This window comes from Neopelma chrysocephalum, unplaced genomic scaffold (genome assembly GCF_003984885.1).
Source record: "Neopelma chrysocephalum unplaced genomic scaffold, ASM398488v2 Primary Assembly neopelma1_75, whole genome shotgun sequence".
Lineage (NCBI taxonomy): Eukaryota > Metazoa > Chordata > Aves > Passeriformes > Pipridae > Neopelma > Neopelma chrysocephalum.
In genome coordinates this window covers 15378488-15395718 of record NW_020897736.1, presented here as the reverse complement: position 1 = coordinate 15395718, position 17231 = coordinate 15378488, and the positions used below count along the sequence as shown (strand labels likewise).

Sequence of the window (17231 nt, the reverse complement as noted above, 5' to 3'; positions counted from 1 at the left end):
AATTACTTTCCATTTCTTCTCCAAAGCCCTTTTCTCTTTCAGAATAATTCTTCTATAAGCCAGTAACATATTCAGGGACAGACCCCCAGTTAGTGAGAGTAACGGAGAAAACATTTTATCCAGAGGTAAGGAACTCAGAAGTACAGAAAATGAATGGCATTTGACACTTCAAAAATCCAATTTACCTAGTCAAATGTGAGCAGCAATAAATTTCAAGGAACTGCAGATAAAGATTATCACATTATCCATATGCTCACAAAGATAATTCTAACCTGTATTTGATATTTAGCCAAAAGTAATTCCAGCAATGAAACAGGAATTAACCCAACATGCTGATTTACAGCGATAGTTCTCACATCACATGCTCATTTGCAGAAGAAGGTCACTGAATCTTGGCTTCACCTACTTGCCATGTGACTTAAATGCACAGAAGAGATTGGGGTCTGAACAAACAGCTGAAAACACAGAAAAAAAAATCCAGCCGTTGCTAAGCAGTCCCAGAAATTAACAACTGCTTTCAGCGAGGTCAAGTTTTTCACAACTGTTTCATGCAAGCCTCCGCTGTACTCTCACAGATTATGCCATGGGATGGTAACAGTCAAAGCTGTTTACTACTAGTAATAAGAAAATACATCTGTGAAAGAAACTGAATTAATAACTTTCAAACTTTCAGGGCAAAAAGAACAGTATATTACATGGGTATCTTTGGTTGCCAAAAAAATCTAAAAGTAGTTATTGCACAAAACTGCAGTTTTGACTTTCATATGGACAGTTACATTGTTTCCACGAGGATTAACAAAAACCGCAGTTTTCCACCTAAATTTACAGATGGAAGAAATTAATTCACCTGCATAGAAAGAACCGATGTCTCAAAATGGGAAAGCACAGAACTAGAAGAGAGAAGAAAACAGCATTCAGATTGGTAATTATTTTGTAATGAAGTAGAGGCAGAGAAGTTTAAAGAGACGTTTCAAGTATTCTAAGAACCAAACTGTTTCATTAAAAAGTAAAGCATTCATGGGCACAAAGGCCTTCACAACTACTAAAAGCCATAAAACCAAAGAAATTTCAATGAAAATCCCAAAGCTATACTCATCTGAGAGCACCTTCTATTAGGATCCTTTTAGTTCTCAAACTTAACTGAAATGCAAAATACAAAACTGACTAGAGTCACGGGAAGTGACTCTCTACGTATTGCTGTCAAACTATCCTAGAGTGTTACAGATAGGGGAATTAGGAATATCAGAATTTTGCATACAGACTTTTTGACTTGTCTCATTAAGGAAGGAGCAGCTGGCTGTGATCATACTAGTAAAGCCAAGGTTTACTTTCTAGGAGCAACAGTAACCCAAGTCAAGAAACCAAAAGGATCAAATGCCCAAGATGTTTAAAGCAAAGCAGAAGCAACAGGATACCACCTTCTAAACAAAGTACTGTATCTCAAGTGATGTATATGAAGCTAACATCAATATCCTGATGTGAAATATTTTCTATCTGTAGAGGTAAATAAATGAGCTTTATACAGGTTTACATGCACTCCTCTCCACACATATACCCAAGAAGAGAAAAGAATGAGATGCGCTTGCCACAGCCAATTTGGATGACAATTATTCACAAGGGTGTTCAGATCCTCACCTTCAGAAGCTCATCCTCGCCAGCATCAGGAAACTTCTCATGCAGGGAGTCTTTTAGGACCTTAGCAATGAAACGCATTCCATAACTTTGAGAGAAAGAAAAGGTCAAGTCAGACTGCTGCAAGCAGGAACTCACCAACAACTCAAGGATAATACTGTGGGTACATCAGACTCACGGGATTTTGTCCACTGAACTGACTATGGCAGACAGGAACTTGTCTGTCACTGTCCTCATATTTCTGATTGAGGCATCCAGGCGCGTCCTCACCTCTTCATGACTTAGTGCTTGTTCGGACGTAACATCGTAGGGCAGTTTGCTATTTGAAAAAGTCAAACATATAAAGGCGAATATTACTCAGGCTACCATGTTTCAAGAATTTATAGCTTGACACAGAAACAAGTTTATATTCACTGACAAGAGCTGTGCATTGCCTTTAATTAACCTTTTAGGCACTGTGAGAAATGAAATTTTTTCCTTTTACTTCCTTTACTTTCCCTTGCAATGGTCACTGCGAGAAAAGGCCCAGCTAACTTAAAACTAAATCCTTCTTACAGTATGCACGCTAGGCAAAAAAAGCACCAACCGTAACACACAGTGGTACTTCAGACTGCAAACAGGTGAAAAAGAAAGCTACACATCTGAGTATTAAGATGATAAAAACTTGGACACAAGCAGAACCTAGAACAGCATCCATAAAATCAATATAACATGCGATTGGTGGGAAACTGTACCAAATTAATTGTTACATTTTTTCAATCAGTTGAAATTACTGCATAGAATTCCAGTGAACACAGATGGACAAAGCTGATAATTCATAAAAGCATATCCTAAATCTCATGTACAGAGAAGAATCTGAACACACATCTTCGCCTACATTTTTAACACGTCCAGAATTTTGCACAAAGTGTACGAAGATATATGACTGCAGATATGCTTCAAGTGGAGAAACTCACTCATCCGTATGGCTTTTGCTTTTTTTTTTTAAGTATGTTAAAAAAAAACCAATAACACAATAGAAATCTCCAGTTCTAGCAAATCACAAGCATTGGAAGAAAAAGAAACCAAAATGACACAAAATCATGTAGCACAATAAAATTGTCATCAATGGCCAATATTAACTAGAAAGATTTCAGGACTAAGAGAATTGCAATGTCATGCTTTTTGCCAGCAAAAGAGGTTTTGTTGGCTTGAAAATCGTACCTGTTTCCAAATGCTATATACGACATGAACATGGACTGACATGAAGAGATTCTCAAATACCTTTTCTTACCATGACTTCTTTTAGGTTAGAGGACATCTCATAGCTAACTATCAAGTCAACACAGGAGAACACCAAAGAGCATTTCTTTTTCCATCTCCTAATGACATTCCCTTTCAATACCGTCACAGCACCATCACCACAGTATGATCTTTAGAATCCTTGGATGAAAGTCGTCTTGAGGAGACTAAAAGCCAGTATCAGTTGGATAGATGCATGCAACGGAGTGAAGGATGGTTTTGAATGATTAACCAAGCAATGCAAAGCAGCTAAGCAATGTTTAGAAAAATACAGTATTAGCAGGTCCCATACCTGGCCTCTCCAGTTTGAGACTCCATCTGGTTAACCCACGACTTGTAAATATCCACCGGATCAGTTTTGATATTAAGTGATTTGTCATCAATTATTTCCTTCACAACCGGTCCCAGGATCTGCCTCAAGGCATTCTGACCGCGAGCACCACGGTTGAAGCTTACCACCATCTTAATAACAGTAGGATTCCCAGTCACAATTTCATGTATCTGGTCTACTTTTGATCTGAAGAAGAAAGAATCTACGTGAAATATGAGGTATGCATAACTCTGTCAGTGTCTACATCTCCCTGGACTACTATTCCAAGCACGAATTTAAGGGAAAAAAAAAATCTTCTTTAGAAGTTATTTGTTTCAGGGTATTTACCATCTTCATGCTTTAAAAACATTCCCAAAAATACTTAAAGAGTAGTTCCTCAAAAATTTCATTGAGCATTCTTCCTCACAGCAACTTATGCTGCTCTGCATTGTAAAGAACTGAAGTAATATAACACTGAGCTCCTAAGGCCTAACCAATCTAACAAAACATGTCTGAAGAGAGCCTGAGTTTCTAACGATGACAGAAAATAGAAACGCCAAATAAGAAAGCCTCTTGTTTTCAGACTCCTCATCAGCTTTTGGGAATCCAAAAAGCTTGGATTTAGCTCTCTCCCTTGCTTGTAAAGCCTGAGTTTGCAGTTTGTTGGAGGTGTTTATAATCAGACACTGGAGAAGTGAGATTAGACTGAATTTTAGCATGACTGCATCAGATCAAAAGTAGCTGCCATGTTGAGCAGTGAAGTCTTGACTGAAGTAAAAAGCCCTCATGCTCAATGGACATACTTGATTCTTCTGATATAGACTACACTAACAGATATGAAATGGGGAGAGGACAGTGAAGGGACAGATTAGCATTATCTGCATATTAGCTCGAGACTTAACATGAAAACTGCCTCAATTTGAGAAATTGCCAAAACTGATTCAACAGCAAGAATGCGCCATATTGCTACCACATACTTGATCTCTTCCTGCAGTGCTGTTTGGAAAAGTCGCAACAACAGGTATTCCTCTCTTTGATTGGATGCATAGTTATACAGAGTGAAGATGACAGAATCCATGAACTTTGTGGATTTGTTTTGAGGCATCTGAAAAATCAGCTTGGCCAAGTAGGTTGGGTTAGTCTACAACAACAAGAAAAATTACTTAGTGTGCACGGCCCCATCAGTGTTGCCGAAAACTAAGGTAGTTCAAAACAGTTGCCAGTTGGACTTCATGACCTTAAAGGTATTTTCCAACCTTAACGGTTCTATGAAAACTACAGTGCATAAGCAAAGACTGTGCTAGGACATACAAGCCTCTATGACAAGAGGTTGCTGAGCAGCGTATGAAGTTTCTTACCTGAAGTAGGTAGAACAGATGCTGATAGGCTTCCAGCTTTTCTCTCTTCTCTTTGCTCAATGCTTTCAAACCTCCTCTTTGTTTGTTCAGCATCATCATGTCAGAGAGCTGTTCCTTGTTCTTCTTGGTAAGTTTTTTGCTGTGAGAAACAACATCCTGGAAAGAAAGAATAGGTATAGATTCCACTCTAAGAAGTTTGTAACAGGCAATATTGGAAAACAGTTGCATCTGAGAGTCCACTTCTCTTGGATGCATAAAGGCAGGGTCAAGGTATGCCTGGGGCTATTAAAGTGAAGCATTATTTGCTAAGGCAGCAGTTTCTCTGGGCTTACAACTTAAAACCCCTGTTCCATACTTAGTTGTTTCACTGCCTCTACATACTCAGACAGCAATGGCATTTTTCACTGCAAGCATCAGTCAAGCGCTGCAGTTTCCTTCCAAGATAAATTTTGGTACACCAATGGAGATTTTGCATGGGGAGAAGCCTACTGTAACAAAATCCAAGACCACACAGAAAGCTGACCAGAACTTCAGCTTGAAGAAGAGGCAATGCTGTATCAGCAAGAGACTTTTTTGGGTTTTTGGTGCCAAGTGATAGAGGGGGGTTTTCTTTAACCCACAACCAACCAAGTGGCATGAGCACATCTCCTGCCTCCAAAGTCACCCCCCTTGCTGCAAGCTTGTGGCATGTGACTTGTTTAACCACAAAGGAGCAACAAAACAGAGTTATCAAAGCGTTCAAAACAAAATCTGTTGCATTTATTAGATTGAGAAAGTCTGGTGTTTGCCTTTTTTAGCTTCAGGTCTTGTTTCTTCTCCTCCTACAGTTTTTTTTCTAGGGATGCATACTAAATTAGCGGAATGGACTAAGAATGTATTGGGAGTAAAAACTGCAAGTCTGGGGCAATGTTTTCTACTGGGTTTGAGCAACTGACATCTGCAGCCAGAAGCTCTCCATGCTAACTATCACTGGGCTCAATTCAATCTGTAGCTGGTCTCCCATCAGCACACTTCTTACCTGCAGTGTAATTTTGTTTTTCACTAGCAGCCCAATTTTGATGTCCATGAGATTGAGGTCATTTTCCAACTGCTGATTGGATCGGATCAAGGTTACAACTTCCTCACGCAGTTTCATTAGCTCAAGCTCCTCCTGAAAATCTTGGTCACTCTGATCGAGCAAATGGACAAATTTCCGAACCACAGTCATAGGTGGGTTTTCAGCATTAACTAAAAACAGGCAAGAAAAAAGAAAACACCAAGGGATGGCAAACAGAAGTCAATATATGCCTTATCTATGTTTAAACAGCACATCAAGGAGCATCCAGAATTAAATTAGTACCACTAAGTCTAAACAGCTTCTGACATTTTTTCATTTCTTGTTTTAAGAAAATCATAAGAGAAGCGAAGAACAAAGTCAGTATCAGCATAGGCTAAGTCCACACTGTCAAAGCTAACTGCAAACCTATACTTCTAGATATCAGCAGAAAAAGCAACAGCTAGAATCAAGTTTTCCTTCAGCCTCAAGAACTACCTACTTTCTGCACTGCCCTACCAAAGGTTCATCCCAATCACTCCTCAAAACTCTCTTGATGTTATAGATCACACAACCAACATCATGTTAGTTGAAGAGAAGTTTCACGTGACCCAGCAATGTTGCACTCGCAGCCTAGAAAGCCAACTGCATCCTGGGCTGCATCAAAAGCAGCATGGCCAGCAAGTCAAGGCAGGTGATTCTCTCCCTCTACTCCGCTCTCGTGAGACCCCACCTGGAATACTGTGCTCAGCTCTGAGGCCCTCAACATAAGAAGGATGTAGAGCTGCTGGAGCGAGTCTGGAGGAGGGCTACAAAGATGATCAGAGGCCTGGAGCATCTCTCCTATGGAGACAGGCTGAGAAAGCTGAGGAATCTCTTATGATTCTATGATCCCTCGCAAACAGAGATTCGAGGCACATCAGTTTTATCCTCTTGGCAATACTTACTGAGGGTTTTGTAGTCTTCTCGTGCTTTGTTTGCTCGGATAAAGGCCTGGATTTTTACAACATCATTTATCTAGGATTTAAAAAACAAAAAAGCACTTGACATCATTCTGGAGAGAGTACAAAAGTCAGGTGCAGAATACATTTAACAAGATAGCCTCTTACATGGTTTCTGAAATACTGCAGACGATCTCTGTAACGTCTTCTGGCTTGATACATCCTGGTCATTGATTGAATCTATTAAAGGGTAACCAAAACACTCAGATAGAAACTTTTCTTACAAAGTTCACTACCCAAAAGGTTTACCAAAAAAGTCAGCAGGGTCCCTGCGCTACCTTTACTACTTGGTCCTTTTGTGCTCGCAGGTAATCCAAACGGTTTTGATACGCCTTCCTTTGCTTGTAGCCACGCCACTGAGACTGAAAACAAAACAGGTACACTCACTTTACTTTTCTAATTAAGGAGAAGTAGTTACAAATCTGAGTTTCTTTCTGTTCCTCAGCTTCTGACTTCCCTTTTGGTTAAATAAAACATGAGGGAGATATGCTTGTCTTATCAAGAGATACATTCTGTGAGGTATTTAACTATTTTCCCAACTGCAATCACGAGAGACTTGAAATTACCCCATGAAGATCTGGGCCTTCTGAAACAGTTAGGGATCAAGGATATAGCAAAACAGTCAATTTGACAGAAACTGTTCTACAAGAGGAGCACGTGTTACATGCTGCTGCCGGTGAGAACATTTTAAGCCTTCAGAGCAGATCACTGCTATCCACACTTGGAAGAGAAGGTAGGCAAAGGGTTGGACTACACTTAAAGGGACAGAGTGTTATTTTAATGAGCTAGGAGTGGGTTTGGAGCACAGGCAGAGCATGTGTTACTTAGGCAGAAACAAACAAACGTACACTGCTCAAATAATAAAATGGTAATAGGGTGCAAAGCAACTATTTCATTTGCATGTGTTTCAGTTACAACACCACAGAAAAGGTGTTTTTGTTGCTGTCCTGTAAATGAGCCCAATCTCATATGGAATTATCCCATCATATCTTTCAGGCCCTCAATCCTCCAAATCCCTGGACAAATTTGAAGAGAACAATCTTACTGAATACTGAAAACCACTGTTTCTCTTGAATTCATGACAAATCACAACAGCAATACATCTCATAGTATTATCACTATCAAGACATGCAACACACTTCATATTGCCCTATTTCCAAAACACTGAAACTTGTTAAAAAAATAATAGGTAAAGCTTCCTCAAATAAGTTTTTCTCTCTCCAATCCTATGTGAGAAGATTTTACTGACTATACATGACACGTAAAAGCAAATAATATACCAAAGCTCACTGAGAAAGGAAATGCCTTTAGATAATTTACAAAATGAGGCAAAGACAATTGTATGCTGTAACTGTTTGAATTGAACAAAAACTGTCAATATGCCTGTGTAGAAAACAACTGCAGAGAACAAGATTCAAACATAATTAAAGGATATCATTACCTGAATGCAAGTGATTGCTGGGACTTGTTTCTTCAAAAAATTCATTCTTGAGTTGAATTCCTGGCGAACAAGATACCCTCGACAGCAAGCCTGAAGTTTCATAATCAGGTTCTCATTGGCCAGCCACAACTGCTCTCGGTTGTATGCTGCAGTGACTCCAGATATGGTGCTCTGAATTCATGTTATGATAGGAAGAAGAGTTAGAAAAAGAAAACGGAGATACAAGAAGAAAGATGTTACATGAGCTTTCCACTTTGTGCTTATAAGAAACTTCAAAGCTGTCTTTCAAAAAACAGTGACACTGTACTCTTTTAGTGACAGGATAAATTTTTCTGAAATGGGACAAGATGTTCTGAACACACAATCTGACGATGCCCAGCAAATCAAATGAGTTACTAAGCTTGTTAACGTGACTATGGCATTCAAACATTCTATCTCAGAGCTGTATTAAGAGTGGGAATGATAAGAATGTCAACTTTTCAGAGAAAGGGCATTTGTTATCTATCCTACCTGTATTTCCTCCCGTGACAGCTGTATGTCATTTTGCACAAATTCTGCTGGTTCATCCCATCCTCCCTCTTTGGTCCGCAGGTTATGATAATAATGATAGCCTCCTCTCACCCAGTGTTTCACCCATTCACTGCCATTGCCTCCTAAGAGCAGAAACTGTAGTGTCAGTCTCAAAACTAGACAAGTGTCTTACCTCTCATGCATATAAATGTTACAACTAGGAAATCCACGTTACGGATGCTTCTTTCTCCAAGCAAAAGAAGTGATGTTTCCGAGTCCCTAATGACCTCATATGAGAACTACCCAAACACAACACATTCTGCAAGTGGAGAACATTATACTATTCACACACTTTTTTGGAAAAAAAAAAACTTAGTTCACAAAGCATCCACAATTGCCACCTATAACACAAGACTTCTCCCCAGGGGCTTTTTTACCTCCGGTTCCAATTCTGCATACAATAATCTTGAATTTATTTCACTAACAGTGAAATAAAGGTGTACCTGTTGCCATTTTTTTTCTCTTGACTTCTGACAGCTCTCGCTGGTACGTCTGAGCACATTCTGGAGTGACTCCATATAGCCCCACATCAGGTGAACGCAAGGCACTCAGGGTCTGGCTAACATCACCACGATCTACTGCTTCATTAATGGCCAGAATTCCTAAGGAGACTTGGATAACACCAGGAAGCAGGTTAGCTTGGCATTCACGGGCTCAGTGACTCACAGCAAACACACACGGGCAGAACAGAGTAAGGCAATGTGAACACACTCTTATAGTTGGGGTGTTTGTGTGAAACACGAATAAGTCTATATAAATACAAAATATAAATAAAAAACAATCAGACAACTTGCAGTATAGAGGCCTCTTCAGTACAGAGTGTCCAATCATATGTGGTACTGCACCTGAAAGCATGTAATTTGTGTGCCCCAAATCCCAGTATGGTGCTGATTTACCATCAGAATTTCTCAACACACAAAGTAACAGCTCTCCTCTGATATCTGTTTTAGATAAGGCAGTTTCTTCTGGCAGAGCCAGTCCTAACTCAAAAGGGGCTTTTTCAACAACTAGTACCTCTATCTCTAGTGAGAAAAGCATGGCGTAGTTTGTAAATAAATCAAAAACCTTATTGGGGAAAGACAAAGAGCAGAGGAAGAAAAAATAATCACACGTCACTCCAGGGTTACTCCAGAACAGCAACTCAAATACAGACAAAATCACAAGAGCACAGAAATCCCACCAATACAGCAAACACAAAATACAGTAATTTTCAACACTAGGTAAGACTGCAAAAACATCTATTCCTACATGGATAGATAAGGGTATCTGAAGATCTTTTCAGGCTTAAAGGCTCATCCTGCTTTTGACCAAATGCTCCTTGGCATGCCATTTAACCTGCTGATTTGCCAAAATGCTTGGTAGGTGGGAAAAATGGTGGAAAAAAATTGCACTGGTGCTTCTGGGAACAAACAGTAATATCAATAGGTAAAAGCTCTGCCCTAGTTCCCCTATTTTTTTTTTTGTAAGGCAGTTAACAGGGGAATTCATTGACTAAATAATGTCATTAAAAACAACTTAACTAGGCCATGGAGTTGGAAGAACTCATTGTGTCTTTCGCTAAAAAGTTTTGACTGAACATGATGATTTTTCTCTCTTTTAAAACATCTATAAATAAAGAATACAAACTGACAAGGCACAAATAAAAAAACAAGCTCATTTCTGCAGAGAGAGGATGAGAGGAATCAACTGGGCCAGAAACTCTACATATCTGATACCCAGATTCATTAAGAGCTCATGCTGGAGGGCAGTCTAGCCCAATCCTGTTCTCAAAGCTGGACTATCTTCAGGGCCTTGTCTGACTGAGTTCGGAAAATCTTGAAAGACAGATATTCTACACTGTCTTTGACTAAACTTTTCTGTTTCCAATATGGTTGCCTATTCAAAACAAAATCAGGAGGGACTGACTGTGCATGTTTGGATAACTTTAAGTACCAGCCTAATATCAAACTAGAACTTTCGGAAGTGGAATGCAAGACATCAGCACACCAGAGACAAAGAAATAGTCTTTTGCTCTTTATAGAGCAAAACCAATCAGCACTAATACTGCATGAATCAAGCTAAACAAGCTGACAGGTAAATGCTGAATGTAATGAAAAATCAGAGATTTAGAGTAAATGCAAATGAGAACAGTATCACATTTTTAAAATGTATAAAAACAAGCTCTCCAAAGCGTGTGGTAAACAAACACCATACATAGAGAACAGGCCATTAGAATATATCACAAGATTTGAAAAATCTCATATTTTGTTAAAGAAAAAGCTTTTGTCAGGAACAAAATAAAATAAACAAACAAAAACCCAACAAACAAACAAAAGTCCAACAAGTTCAAGAGTAGTAATTACTTAATTTTTTCTGTAGACAGAAATGACATCATTATAAAGACTCAGATGCAAACTAAGGGTGGGCCAGTCCACCTGCAAACTGTGCTAAGGAGCAAAGGTGGGTATCACTGATGTGTAGCACTGTCTGTATTTGAAAAACATGTGAGATTGCCTAGTAATACTTCAGAGAACCTAGACAACAGTCCATTATGTAAACAAAAGGCAATGCTCACCAGAAAACAACATTTCAATGATGCACATGAGCATTCTCACAGCTAACTAACCACCCACAGACATACACAATTAGTTGCAAATGACAAAAAATTTGATACAGATTTGTCCAATGAGATAACATGGTCTAACGGTCACATGCAAAACTGGAAAAAAAAGGCATATTCCCCCACAATAAAAGAAATCAAGTATTTGAACAATCTGACATTTGCTCTTCAAAGAAAAAATTACTACACCAGAAGCCTCTAAGTGCATTTGATTTTCTTTGCCACATTTACATGACATTTCTAGCTCCAATTTTACCTCAAATAACTGGTATTTGGTTGGTAATGGGGATTAATTGCAATATTGTGTGATAATACTTACATCTCTTGGACTCCTCTGTGTCCTTGTTAGCCTTAAGAATCCCATCCTGAATTTCATCTAGCCAAAGTACAGCTGTTTCATCCTGTGTGTCCTGAAGAGAATAGAAGAAGAAAAATATACACAGTGTGGGGAGAGAAGTATCACTATTTTTGCAAAGTAAAACAATCCATGCTCAACAATAGCCAATACAGTAGTTACCCCTATCAGAGGGAATAAGAAGTCTTCCTAACTGACTCCAATACAAGGATATCGTGTGCATTTCGTATCACAGGATATCTCTGTGACTAGCAGACTACTATGGCATTACCAAACTCAATACTTTCTCCTAGTCAAAAACTCTTTTCAGGAAATAGAACGAAGAAGAAATTCTATCAATGGAATCACTCTGATAAGCAGAGAACACAAGGCCAGGGACTCGGTACTGGTCAGTCCTAAAGCCATACTAGCTAGGAGGACACGACTTCCCAAGAAGTTAGTCCTTCAACAGAACACGACTACACAGAGCTGCCAATGCACATCTGTGTGCAGAAACTAAAAACTTTTTGGGTAAGTAATGTCATATCAGGCTGCTCTTGTCCCTGCCCACAAAAGTTCACAAGCTTGTACAAACTAGCAGAGCAAAAAAGCATTGTACATATCATGGGTGGCTGGACACACACAGCAGTCAAAGCCATGTTTTAAGTCTTTATTTTAACAGATTGCTTGTCAAGGAGCAGTGATCACACAGCATCCTGTATTTTGGCTGGGAAACCCAATGAGCTCATGTCACATGAAGAAATTTGAGAAGAGGAAAGAGACAAGTGTTTAGCAAGTCTCAAAATATATATAAAGAACAATGACCTAGCAGTTGCCAAGCATAAGTTTTTCTCCACCCACTGGTGTTTCCTGTAGGTAACTACTGAAAGAAATGCTAAGATGCAACTGCCACCCCTCTGACAGCTCTCCTCGCACAAACAGAACACAGGAAACATTTAGGTCTGGTACGGAATAATAATCACTCTGCACAAAAGAACCACTACTTACAATGTTCAAGAGCTTTAAGGTTGGACTGAAAATGAACATTCCCTTACATGCCCTCCATATTTTTCCCACTGTTTTGGCAAGTTTGAAACTAACTTGTTTAAATGATACTTCATCCAAGAGCTTAACATGACTTTCACAGGTAGATTTCATCTGAAAGCCAGATAGTCCCATAAGAGTATCAGCAATAGCAAAAGTCCTGCCCAGGGAGTGGGGGAGAATAATCACTGTAACTGTACTGTACTGGGTACCAGCAGAAGTCAACCCAAACACTACCAAAACCATCTGGTGCTTGTCTACAGCTTTACTGTTGCAAGGCTTTCTGCAAGGTACACAGAGTGTAACATAGTACAAGGTCTACTGCTTTTTTCTCTCTCTCCTCATCACAAAAGAAACATGTATCATACAGCGCTCCCCACTCACGTAAACAACTGAACCATGTCTTGAGGTGAAGTACAATCCCTCTCAGCCCCAAGGTATAGAAATCACTAGTTCATAACAGTTGGCTTCAGATGGTAATTATTTTCCCCACATTGTTACTTTATAATATGATCTTTCTATTTCGGAAATTTCTGCCATGCTGCTGGGACAAGCCCTTTACTTATTTTATGTCTAAATAAGGTAATTTCATGCCAACTGAGAAGTTACCAGCACACCCTGGCACAAGTTTAAGCACACACTAAAAAGAGTTCATTATTTTATTCTGACTCAGCGGGAGGAAATGCTTCAGCACAAAATGGGTTCCTGAGAAACATTAACCCTGTCAGGGTCCTTAGGAAAGCTGCTTAATGATTTTCATTAGCAATGCATACAGTTTTCAGCTATTGCCATCACGTGGGTTTACCTGTAGTCAAAAACAAACAAACAGAAAGTGTTCAGGACAATCTAGATCTTAGTCTCTATACAAAATTGTGCATCGCTATTAGAGCAAAGAGGTCCACAGCAGAAAAAAGAAAACAAAACACTCTCAAGCCACTGAAACCACAGACGTCTGCTACTTCTTTGTAAATAGAGGAGAAAAAAAATTCAGTGTCCTATCCCTACTACTCTAAAATTAGTTGGGTACACACAGGCACACTGCTCATCACCTTTCTTAAACCTGTAAGATGAAACTTGCTCTTCCTCTCTCCATCTTCACCTTTCATTTAGTAAAAGTTGCAACTATGTACAAGCAGGTAGAAGTCCTTGGCTAATAACAACTACCACTCAAAAAAATCAGAAGCTATTGAAGTGTCACAGGCATCAGCATACATTTTGCTAGTAGCATGTATGTTGCTTCACGTGTTTTTTCTAATTTATCACTTAACAGATTTTTCCACTTTCAGAAACTTTCTTTTTGCCATATATAACTATGCCTATGACATTTAATAAAGAACATTAGAAAAAAATACTTCAGCTTGCAGGAAACTTGCATTCAGAAGTTCAGTACTCCTGGAATGAACATGGTCTCCTTTCAGAAACAGATGATACTATTTTTCTGCAAACAAAACACATATCTCACTGAGGACCCAGGATTAGCTGTAATAAGCCACCACATGCACTTAATATCCTTACACCTATCTCCAGGGTTCATGAAGATTCATACTGTTAGCTGCAAATCTCTTTCTCTAATACAGAAAGATCCAAACTGACTAGGTAAGATCAGCAGAAGGTATGCAGAATGCCCACCTCTCCACTGCCAGTTGTGATTCCTGACTTTCAAGACCAGTAAAAATCCCATTACACATATGTAAAGGTCTTTCAAGAGGTGCATTTAACTACACTCACCTGTGCTTTCTCTCGCTTGGCTCGAAGTAGCGTATCCTGATAATGCTGTGCTACGTTTGGGACTACACCCTCCAGTTTTGCTGCAGGAATCTGTAAGGCTTGAATAGTCTTCTTGCTGTCCCCTTCATCCAGAGCTTCATTGATAAGACCAATTGCCAAAATCCCTACAGAGGAAGGCATAGGGAGAGAAAGACAAAGTTCCATTTTTGGTCAACAATAATTGCTTCAGAAGAAAAGTGCAGTTAGTCCTTCCTAAACCAAGTATCAGCCAAGAACCGCAATATTTTTAACAGAAAACATTATTTACTAGCAAAGAAAGCAAGACTATTTCTCCACCTTAAAGTAGTCATAATTCCTGGGCATGGTAATTAAAAAAATGAAGTTAAAAAGAAAAAAATCACTCAGGGAGACCACAGGCAGGGACAAAACTGAGTCCTCAGACACACAGTTCCAAGCCATTACAAGAGAATTATCAAAGCCCAAATGGCCAGAGTTTACAATATTCCAAGGTTCTGGCTTATCCAGAAAGAAATTTTCACAGAAAGCTAAAATTTGCATGGAATATCATTTAAAAACACAATAACTTCATATTTTAGAAAACTCTTTTATTAAGGATGTATGTAGTATTAGCTGTATCATCAGAGATGTGGATGCATCTTACAGTTAGCTAAATGCAAACAGTACATCATACTTGTCCTATCTACAGCAACAATCTCCTGCAAACCACAAAACAACTCAGGTTGAGATGGATCCTAGATTTATCTAATTCAATTCCCTGCTTAAAGAAGGATCCAATCATGGTTTGATCTCAGAACAGAGAGATCTTTTAGAAAAAAGAAAGGACTCAGTGTGAGAATTTCCAGCTTCGGTTATTGTATTCAAAGATTTGTGACTCTTCTGCGAAAGAAAGACTCACAAAACAGAAGATTATGCAAAAACCAGAACACCTTAGGAAAGTGATTATATTTGGACAGAGTAGAGATTAGAGAAAAATACATGTTGAGGACATTGCAAGAACCGTATCGCTCAAATGATGGCATGGTTCCCACCAAAAACCAGATATGATAACTTAGGAAAGGGCATAGAACCTCAGTAGTAAATCTCTTTGATTAGTTTGCTAATGTGGACATGGCATATTCCATGGAAGAGCAATATGTTACAGCTCTTCACTGGAAAGCATTTTTTAATTTGACACTATTTACAAGCATAGTGGAAATGAAAAATATATATGGTCATATATGTTGAGGGCCTACTCAGACTAATTTAACTTATTCATAGAGAGGGGATAAAAAGTATCTTTGCATAAGGGCATATATGAAACAGACCAAGGAATTAAGAAGAAAAATTTATCTCATTACAGGATTTTCTGCACTTTTTTTACAGCATAAAGAGTGTTAAAAGAAACAGGATGTTGGGACTGCATAAACTATTAGAACTGCACTGTGATCTCTTACACACTTTGAACATAGCACCGGTGTCTGCATTCACAGTGTGGGTCCCTGTTTGTGTGGTTTTAACAAATCTGCTCATGTGACCAAAACAGGAAACCTAGTGTCTATTTGGAGAAGCAGGAAACAAGTTAACCAAGAGAGGAGGCTTTTAATTTAAAATTTAACCCTCTCCAGAGTATAAGCTTTCCAAGGTGAAACACAAGTCACCAAGCATACAACAAGGAGCAGCAGAAGACACCTGCTTGTCTCAGTGCAAAACATAAACTTTAGCATCACCTCCACACTTGTGACAAATCTCTCCTGCCTTACGATGCAAGGCTTTGAGCTAAATATTACACAGATGGCTTGAAAACAAGTGATATCCAGGAGGTTTTCAGTACTGGTCATAAACAAAAGTTAAGATCCCTTAATGAAACTGAGAAAAAAATCAGAAAATTAAAACCATCTGAAACAGAACCTCAGAAGGGTCTACCCAAGAATTGTTTAATTCTGCTATTTTCAAGAACTCCTTTATCTCCGCTCTGGATTTTAAATCAACTAATACTGCATTAGAAAAAGAATTACTCATATTTTCTGTTTTGCTGAAATGTTCATAATTATGCTAAGTCCCAGTCTTTTATCACTGCTAAAAGATATTTATTAACATAAATACTACTGAAAAATAGAAATTTAAAAAATGTAGGGCTAGAGGCATAGAAGTTGGGTTAACATTCACAATTTTCAGCTTGCATCAGTAATTTTTTTCCTTCATGAGTACTTAAGTTTTGGTACTCACACTTGCTGCATAGAACAGACATTAGAGATCATCCAGTTCCAAGCTCTTCTGCCATGGGCAGGGACACGTTCTGCTAGACTAGGTCCAGCCTGGCACTGTACATGTGTGTATACACTACACCTCTTCCTGTTCTCTTCAATATAGGGCTACTGACTAAATGCCTGTGAGTGCAATGCATTAGTGGTGATTCCTGGATCACACCGTTTACATAAATGCAAAGAAACAGGTGTCCATGCTCCAGGTCAATAAGCCCTGCAATGGAGTACTGGGCAGTGTGAATTGCAGTGCATGACACACACGGTACATCTAAAAGATTAACTCTGGCAGCATGCTCCTGGTGAGAGCTCAAATGCTCCCCACACCCAGAGAGCTGGAGTCTCACCAGTGACACTTGTTGGACACTTGTAACTTCTGAGGGATTTTGCACATCTTCCAGTAGGGGATTTTCTTTTGCACTTTACCAATATTTCGTATCAAAAGGCAACAACTGTGCAAGCATACTCTTCTTTTACCAGTCAGAATGTCAGCTAGCAGTCATTTCAGCTTTTATAATACTGGTTATAACAAAAAGAAGGCATACATATTGTTAAAACCAGTATTGATAAAAGCTTCTAATGTTCTGATGGAACTAACAGTAAACAAAGTAACTAACCTATTAAAAGATCAGCATTTCC

The 17231-nt window shown here is 38.9% G+C and overlaps 1 protein-coding gene across 1 annotated transcript in view; it reads right to left on the bottom strand.

Annotated features, from left to right (window-relative positions):
- IQGAP1 (IQ motif containing GTPase activating protein 1) overlaps window positions 1-17231 on the bottom strand; it is a 52646-nt gene that overhangs the window by 11765 nt on the left and 23650 nt on the right. The window contains exons 15-28 of the mRNA XM_027688748.1: window positions 14332-14495; window positions 11545-11635; window positions 9070-9237; window positions 8567-8709; window positions 8057-8227; window positions 6894-6977; window positions 6724-6795; window positions 6562-6631; window positions 5600-5808; window positions 4582-4737; window positions 4201-4364; window positions 3206-3430; window positions 1811-1951; window positions 1636-1720 (exon numbers count right to left, since the gene is read on the bottom strand). Of these exons, the coding sequence (XP_027544549.1) occupies window positions 1636-1720; window positions 1811-1951; window positions 3206-3430; window positions 4201-4364; window positions 4582-4737; window positions 5600-5808; window positions 6562-6631; window positions 6724-6795; window positions 6894-6977; window positions 8057-8227; window positions 8567-8709; window positions 9070-9237; window positions 11545-11635; window positions 14332-14495 (1943 nt within the window). The remainder of the gene's footprint in view (window positions 1-1635; window positions 1721-1810; window positions 1952-3205; window positions 3431-4200; window positions 4365-4581; window positions 4738-5599; window positions 5809-6561; window positions 6632-6723; window positions 6796-6893; window positions 6978-8056; window positions 8228-8566; window positions 8710-9069; window positions 9238-11544; window positions 11636-14331; window positions 14496-17231) is intronic.